This window comes from Emiliania huxleyi, assembly GCF_000372725.1.
Source record: "Emiliania huxleyi CCMP1516 chromosome Unknown EMIHUscaffold_1287, whole genome shotgun sequence".
Lineage (NCBI taxonomy): Eukaryota > Haptophyta > Isochrysidales > Noelaerhabdaceae > Emiliania > Emiliania huxleyi.
In genome coordinates, this window is record NW_005201301.1 from 1 (window position 1) to 8,336 (window position 8,336).

Genomic DNA, 8,336 nt, shown 5'->3' on the forward strand with positions numbered 1-8,336 from the left:
CGCAAAAAGAATATAGATAGTACTCGGCGAGAAAAGCGTATAAAGACCAACTGTCCACGGACGGCGTGTCGTGCCTTAAAATCCCTGTGTGGTGGCGGCGTGCCGTCCTCCCATCCCTCCCTTGGGTCGTCTTGGAGCACTTGGAGTGCAGTCGGTAACCTCACATCCCAGGGCCGGGGAGCTGAGAAGCGCACCCACTGAGGGAGGGTGTAGAGGATGTAGAGTGTAGAGCGCTGTAGAGCTGTAGAGATGTAGAGCGCTCTGGAGCGCTGTAGAGCTGTAGAGCTCTACATCCGCCGCGTGACGAGGCGCCTGCGTTGTAGAGCGATGTAGAGCGCGATTTTGTTGTAGAGTTTGTTGTAGAGGCTCTACAGCCAAACCGCCGGGAAGGCAGTGACTCAAAGAGGTCGAGCCGCGCTAATGGGGTGTCTCCGAGCTTAGTGAAGCTCTGATGGACAGCCCTGACTATCCCTGACACACAGAGAGTCACTCTGACGGCACACAACACCCTATAACTGCGTCATGACCAGCCTGCCATGTGTCGCCGGTGCCGCATTCGTCGCTGTGCTTCTTTAGCAGGCGGTGGACTGTCGGCTGCGAGGACGGTCGCATTTGCGCGAGGCGAGGCGAGCATTCAGACGCGTTGCATGCGCCATGACTCGCGCCAGCGCGTGCGGGAGCTCCTGGCTGAGCGTTGAGTCCAGGCGAGTTGCGCTGGCCACTATCGCTACGCCGAGCCGAGCTGACGCGCCGAGGCGCCGGCCAGTCGCAGCCGTGAGGCATGCCATAGCAGCAGAGGCACCTGCCACCCATTGGGCGGGCAGACAGAAGGCCAGGGCAGCACTGGCAAGTGCAACGCGCCTCATGTCGGAGAGCGACCGTGCCTCGTTCGCCGCTTATGATGTAGAGTTTGTTGTAGAGATTTCACGTTGTAGAGCGCCTCTACATCGCTCTACAACGCAGGCGCCTCGTCACGCGGCGGATGTAGAGCTCTACAGCTCTACAGCGCTCTACAGCTCTACAGCTCTACAGCGCTCTACACTCTACATCCTCTACACCCTCCCTCAGCGCACCCAGCGGGCCGGATGATCGGTATCGGGTTACGGGCAGTGTCTGTTTTCTTTCTTTCTTTTCCGTGATAGAAAGAATTTAAACAAAAGAACTCTCTCTCACAGCACACAGGCTCGACACAGGATAGAAAGAAAGGAAACAAAAAACCATTCGGAGGGATGGGAGGACCAAAAACAAAGAAAGAAAACAGAGACGGCAAGGGAGGGATGGGAGGACGACACGCCGCCACCACACAGGGAATTAAGGAAAAGAAAGAAAGAAAGAAAGCAGACAACCCAAGGCAGGGATGGGAGGATTTAAGGAGAGGAGTGTGTGTCCGCCGCGTAATTTCTTACTGTGATGTCACAGGTTAGGGTGAATTCTTACTTCGCCCTGTGTGAGCCAGTGCGCGCGCCAGGCTGTAGCCCACCACGCCACTCTCCATCCATCTCCTCGTCGGGCCCATTTTCTTCTTTTTCGGCTTCGCACACCGCTCCCTAGCGTCCCTGACCATGAGCGCCAGCCGGCCTGTCGTCACTTTCGTGACGGGAAACGCGAAGAAGCTTGAGGAGGTGCGCGCGATCCTCGGTGGCGACGCGCTCCCAGTCCGGATCGTCAGCCAGAAGCTCGATCTGCCGGAGCTGCAGGGCGAGCCGGAGGAGATTTCCAGCGAGAAGTGCAGGCTCGCCGCGGAGCAGGTTGGCGGGCCCGTCTTTGTCGAGGACACGTCGCTCTGCTTCAACGCCCTCGGCGGGCTGCCCGGCCCCTACATCAAGTGGTTTCTGGAGAAGACGGGGCACGAGGGTCTCAACAACCTGCTCGCAGCGTACCCGGACAAGAGTGCGTACGCACAGTGCATATTCGGCTTCTCCGCCGGTCCCGGCCAGACTCCCATCACGTTTGATGGGCGGACGCCGGGCCAGATTGTGCCGGCGCGCGGTCCGACCGACTTTGGGTGGGATCCGGTGTTCCAGCCGGAGGGCTATAGCGAGACGTACGCGGAGATGGACAAGGCGGAGAAGAACAAGATCTCACATCGCTACCGCGCGCTCGTCAAGCTGCAGGAGCACCTGGTCGCTCACGGGGCCGAGCTGCCGCCGCCCGCGAAGGCGGCGAGGTCTGAGTGACGTTGAGCGACCCGACGCTGCAGGGCGTGAGTGTCTGAATCGCCTTAAAGTCATACCAAAGAGCTTCTCACGTTGGATGTAAAACTGAGCACGCACCAAGAGATTCCTCTCAAGGTCAAGCGCAAGAGACGAGTGAAGAGATAAAAGATTAAAGTCCGCAGACGCCGGCACACCGCTCTCACCGGCTGAGGGAGAGATGCCTCTTTAGTGCGTGGCTCGGACTGGACACCAACGCGGTAAAAAGAAAGAAAGAAAACAGACACCCAAGGGATGGGTGGGAGGACGGCTTTGGTATCGGTGAAGCCATTCACATTGTGCCTACTGGCACGCCAGTCCCCCGTGCCCAGTGTCGTGCGAGGGAGGTCGGTTGTAAAATTCTTCTGCCTACTGTCCAAGCCTAAAGTCTGGGCAGGTTGGTCAGGACACGATGCCGGCGTGAACACAAGTAAGTGACGGGTCCGCTCCTGACAGTCGCACGCACCGGCACTGCGGCGCGTGCGACTGTCTTTGTTTGAAGTAAAAAGTCGAATCAGAGCGGCGACCCGGCGTCGGCACTGTCCTGAGTTTTCCTCCCACGGACCGCCCGTCCGGCACCGCTCCGGGACGCACGCCGGCGAAGCACCATCAAGCTGATGTACGGCCCCAGCATCGCCTCCCCTGGCTTAGCTTAGACTGAGAGATATTGTGCACATGGTCAGTCTCTACAATATACTCACTGACACCTTACCTCTCAGAGCTCGTCCCGGTCCGCCACGGCCATCCTCGTCCTCCGGCGGGCCCCCGGCCGCGGCGCGGTGCGGTGGCGTCACAAATCCGACCACAGAGCACCGGGACGCGGTCGGGCGATCTGAGGCCCAACTAGGCGTATGCATTGCCCATCCAGGGCTATCACCTGGACCTATCAACAGGCGCCTGTGGCGCCGTGCTCAGGAGCTGTTCTCCAACCTGTTCACACTTTCGTATAGCACTGCTCGAGTATATCTGTAGAAGTTGGCCAAAGAAGCCGCCCAGGGTCGTGCCGGTCGTGCCTGATGGGCTTGCCTCTCCCATTTCCAGCTCAATTTCCACTGCTCCTGCTCATTATCGGGCGCGCCGCGGGCCAGACCTGCTCCGAGTCGGACGGCTCGTGTGCGGCTGAGGCCGTGGCGCGCCTGCCCGAGCTGCCTGATGACGGTGCGTGGGTAGCAGACCCGGACCGGCTCTTGCAGCCGGAGACGGTCAAGCTGCTCAACGGAAACCTCAGCCTGGTCAACGCCACCTCCGGCACACGCTGCTATATGGTCCTCCTCTCGTCCATGCCAGAAGGGACCAAGCTTCGTGACCTCGGGCGTGGCGTCGCCAAGAAGTGGTGGCCGCAGGTCAGTGTGGAGAAGGGGAGTCCGGGGAGCCGAGAGGCTGAGGCGGCCAACCGGCGCAACCGGCGGCTGGTCGACAACACTGCGGTGTTGGTGGTGGCCGTCTCGGCAGCCAAGGCCGACCTGTGGACAGGCTCGCGCGTCTCTCGCCGCATCGGCCGCTCCCAGGCACGCCACTCGCTGCTGGCGGGAGGGGGGCGTGGCGCCTGAAGGTGCTCGGAAGCTTGCTAGGCGCGGCGGATCACCAAGAAGCTGTCGGGAGCGATCGGCAAAGGGTGTGGCCTCCACAGTGCCGGCGAGTGGAGCGGAGGCCAGCCCCCTCACCGCAGCACACGCCACGTCCGCAGGTCGCTCGACAGCGGCTGCCTCGTGGCAGCGAAGGAGCTCCGGCGGCAGGCGCAGCGAGGGAGCGGCCTCTTCGGCTCGGTGCGCTCAGTGATGATGCCGCTGATGCTCGGGGCGGCGCTCCTCTACTTTTTCTTCAAGAACAGCCGCGGGATGGGTGGGATGGGCGGCGGCGGCGATTTGATGGCGGAGATGGCCTACGGTGGGCTCGGAGGCGGTGGGCTCGGAGGCGCTGGGCTCGGAGGCGGTGGGCTCGGAGGCGGTGGGCTCGGCGGCGGGCTCGGCCGTGGGCTGGGAGGCGGGCTGGGAGGCGGGCTGCACTCTGCGCGGCGCGGCTTCTCCAGCTCTCGCTCGGCATGGTCGCGCCGGCACGTCTAGGGTTGCGTGGGGCACGCACACGCGCCCGACATGCCCATGATACGTCCATCACATGTCCTTTAGGCGGGTGCGGCTGCGCGGCACGGCCGGCGGTGGCGGCGGTTCGCTGCGTGAGATGCCGAGGGAGGTGTGGCGAGGGCAAGAGGAGGAGGGAGAGGAGGACAGGCTGGACGAGGCGGACAAGGACGGCGAGGAGTACGGCGAGGAGTACGGCGAGGAGTACGGCGAGGAGTACGGCGAGGAGTACGGCGAGGGCGAGGAGGGCGAGGGCGAGGACGGCGGCGTCTTCCGCGAGGGGCGCGGCGACGAGAGCACCAGCACGCCGGTGAGGGCACCCACCAGCTGCGGCGAGCTCACGTTCGGTTGGGTGGAGTCGGAGCGGTTGGGCCTCTGTAGGTGAGCTTTGAGGACGAATCCGAGGGTGCCCTCGACGGCGAGGCAGCCGTTGCGCCGGGCGGGTCACAACATGCTTCAGGCCAGGAGGAAGGCTTGCGGCGGCGCCGGGAGGCATGTGACCCTCACTCGCCGACCGATGAATGAGGCCGAACTCGAAGGCAGAACAAGGCAATCTACTAGCAGGATCCGGCGCGCACGTCGAGACATGGGATGGCGTAGCGTGTGCAGCCGCACGCACAGCCACCCACTGAGAGTGGCTTTGCGCTTGAGGTCCTGAGGCGTGCGCGCCAGGCGTGGGAGCAGAGAGGTGTGTGCGCTCTTGCCACTAGCGACTGCGACGGAACGGGGGGCTTCGCGCTTTTATTATGATACAGTACAGACGCCCACGCCGGTGCACACAGCCCGGTCTGGACTGCCCACGCGCGCACGCCCCCCGCGCCCCGGCGCCGCCCGGCGGACACGATGGTATAGCTCGTTGCCCCGCCGGCCGACACCACGCGAGCAGAGACTGACTCACAGCAGTCCGAGCACGACGCGCACGCTGGGTCGTGTGGGTGGCACGCACTGACCGGTAGCGGTGACGCACACCGCGACGCCCGCGGGCGGCGCTGTATCACCTAGCACAAATGTATCTCGACATTCGAGAACACACAAATTGAGAAACACAGCCACACGAGTACAGCTCCGGCGTAACCTTACTCTAACGCAACACCCGGCCCAAGAAAACTCATCACCTCCAGACCCGACCGCCATGCAGCTGGACGTCTACCGTTTTCTTGCACCTGGCTGTGCCGAAACTGCACGGCGCGGCGGGGCTGTCGGGCCTCGCGCCGGCGCTGGTGCCGCCCCGAGCCCCGACGGTCGGAATTGCTGAGGCACAATTGCAGCTTTCTCGACGCGTGACTTCCCCGAGGCGGGCCGTGCGCGGACCGCAGCAAGCTATGTGCGCATTATGAGTGGGAGCTCGATGGGACGGAGGGTGGACGCGTGGGACGCTTGGTGGACGCGTCCGTCGGGTAGGGGGGGGGGTATCTTCACGGACCAAACGCGTGACAGCTGCGGAGCGCTGGAGCGGGAGCGCGAAAACCGCGGCGCCGAACGCCCGAACCGGAGGACACCTCGGAGGCCTCGCCGCACCGCTCCGCACGTCGAAGGCCTCACTTCGTGCGGTCAGCCAAATAGCCAACAAAATACATACTACCGCGCAATATCGAATAAAGATATATAGGAACACGCACCCGGCCACACAGCTCCTCCATCACTTACCAGCCGGCTAGCATCACTTACCAGAGCCTGAGCTCGAGAGCTCTCCTCCCGAGCCTGCTAGCACGACTCGGCCCCGCAGGGCCCATCGACGCAGACAAAACGGCTCGGTCCGTACGCGACGTACCCTTCCGTCACGCAGCGCTCGCTTGGCCAGCAGCTCGCGTTCGAGTACATGGCGCCGTTGACCGGCCTCGGGGCGGCGATGAGCTCGGAGCAATACTGCTCCATTTGCGCGTGCGTCGGGAGGGCGCTCGCCAGGAATGAGCTCCTGTTGGAGTAGGTCCAGCGCGTGAGGTGCTTGGTCGTCCTGTTGTACGCGAGCACGTTGCAGAAGAGGTGGTGCGAGGCGTCGTCGTCGTTGGTGGCCATCGTCACGCTGAGTGTGTCGCCATGGCTGGCACAGGGGACCGACTGCCAGTGCCTCGTCGTCACCCACGTTTGTGGCGGCGGCGGCGCCCAGCAGTCGACGTGCCCCTTCTCCTCCTGGCTGATCTCCAGCCCGTAGCAGTCGTCGGGCATGTTGGCCAGGTCCTCACCGTCTGCGATTGTGCCCACGTCCGCCACGAGGATGTTCCAGTGGCCGTGAAGAAAGGTTGGGTAGTCGTCTCTGCCCGGCAGCGTGCCAAACGCGCAGGCACTGCGCACGAGCAGCACGGCGAGCAGCACGCCCCGCGGCACGCGCCCCATGTCACACGGCACACCAGGTACAGGTGAGCAACCCGGCGCCCGAACCGGCGCCCGAAACGAAACGATGCATCGGCCGCGAACGGGCGTCGTTGCTCCCTCTCTTGAGCACTTGAGCACTGGATAGGGTCGATTCCGCGTGGTACGGGCTCTGTCTCTCTCTCTCTCTCTTCGTGAATAAGCACTGTACTTCCCCTCTCACTGAACGGAAATCAAGGCGTGAGGGCGGCCGGCATAAATGCGTGCGGCCGAAATTTTTGTAACAAACATTGTTGATGACCGCACTCCAAGCATTGGTGTGAGGGATCTTCATTCAATCCGTCCCCTCCCTCACCCCTGGTCACTACCCGACAATAGAAGAGTGGCGAGAGTTGGGGCTGCGGCTACGGCTGCGGCTGCGAGAGGGGCTGGTCGCGGGAGAGCCGCTGCGCGCTGCGCAGCGTGGACGGAGGACGCGCCTACAGCCCTACACACGTAACACCGCGCTCGCCCCACCACTGTGCACTGACCAAACTGAGCACTGTGGGACTGTGTTTCACACTCTTTCATTTCAGTGCGAGGCACACACGGAATCACGAGAAAGCGAAACCGAAAAAAGCCATCTCTCTGACTTTGTGATCTTTGTTGGAGCGACAAATAAATAAATAAAACGGACACCTCTACTAGGAGATGGGTAAAAAGGAACAGGTCCCCGCCCTTGCGATCTTTGTGCAGGGTTCTTTGTGGGTGTGGTCGGCGACTAGCCGGGGTCGTCCTCCCGATGGGGGACTAGCACTAGCCGTCTTCCACATCGTGGTCCCTCGGGTCCCTGCTGCTCCTAATCTCTTCGTACATCCTCCTGCTGATCTCCGCAAAGTCCTGCTCCCTCCCTCGTCTCGCCCTGCGCGACTGCTCCGCCTCACCGTCGTCTGCCCTGCGTCGTCTGGTGACGGGTCCTCCATAGTCGGTTGAGGTCGCCGCCCTCCTCGTGCCTCTTCCCCACGTTCCCTCGGCGGTCGATGCCGTCTGGTCCGCCTCCGCCGTCCCCGGGTCTGCCCTGCCCTCGTCTGCACTAGCTTCTGTTTCGTCATCACTGGCGCCTCTCCTCTTCTTTCTCCTCTCCTTGTATGCTTTGTACATCGCGTCGATTCCTTTTCGCGTGAGCACCACCCTGAAGCTCGCCCAGCAGCGGAACCGCTCCCTAAGTCGAAGGAGCATCATCAGTCTCACCCACTTCGCTCGCTGCCCACTGTCTCCGCTCCCTCCCGCTCGTGAGCCGCCGTGCGCCCCCGTCGCGGCCCTCGTTGGAGCGACAACTATTTTGGGTCTCTGAAAATCTTATATCCCGCACACCGGCGACAAAAGCACGCCGAGCGCCCTAGTCGGGGCACAATCGGGCACAAAACCGCGCTGCGAGCTGCCCTGCCCTCGAGCGCGCACCGTCTATCTTCGAAGCGCCTTGAGTCGCCGACTCAGTGCGGGCGTCGTGGCGATCACGAGAGGCAGTCGAACAAACTCTCCCAGCTCGTTTATCTCCGCCGCGATGAGGGCGTTGACCAGCGTTGGTGACAGGGCGCTGGTGTCAAACACGTTGTCCGCGCCTGGAGAGGAGGGCGAGGCAAGCTCAGAGGGGTTGGCGCGAGTGGCCGGCATCGCGCACAGACACACCCAAGTATTGAAGGAGGGCGACGCCATCGACGCCTGCGATTGTCACGCCCGTCCAGCACACGCCAAACCCGCCGAGCCAGGTGACGGC

General features: G+C 62.8%; 2 protein-coding genes across 2 annotated transcripts; both read left to right on the forward strand.

The window, feature by feature from the left end:
- The first annotated feature begins 1,452 nt into the window (after positions 1–1,452).
- Positions 1,453–2,245, forward strand: EMIHUDRAFT_447001 (hypothetical protein). The gene has a single exon (XM_005789448.1). The coding sequence runs from the start codon at positions 1,563–1,565 to the stop codon at positions 2,175–2,177; it is 615 nt and encodes a 204-aa protein (XP_005789505.1). The 5' UTR covers positions 1,453–1,562; the 3' UTR covers positions 2,178–2,245.
- A 963-nt stretch (positions 2,246–3,208) lies between these two features.
- Positions 3,209–4,655, forward strand: EMIHUDRAFT_122466 (hypothetical protein; the record flags this gene model as incomplete). Its single annotated transcript, XM_005789449.1, has 4 exons — positions 3,209–3,628; positions 3,764–3,807; positions 3,880–4,236; positions 4,319–4,655. The coding sequence occupies 4 exons, from the start codon at positions 3,209–3,211 to the stop codon at positions 4,653–4,655; spliced, it is 1,158 nt and encodes a 385-aa protein (XP_005789506.1).
- Positions 4,656–8,336: the final 3,681 nt, after the last annotated feature.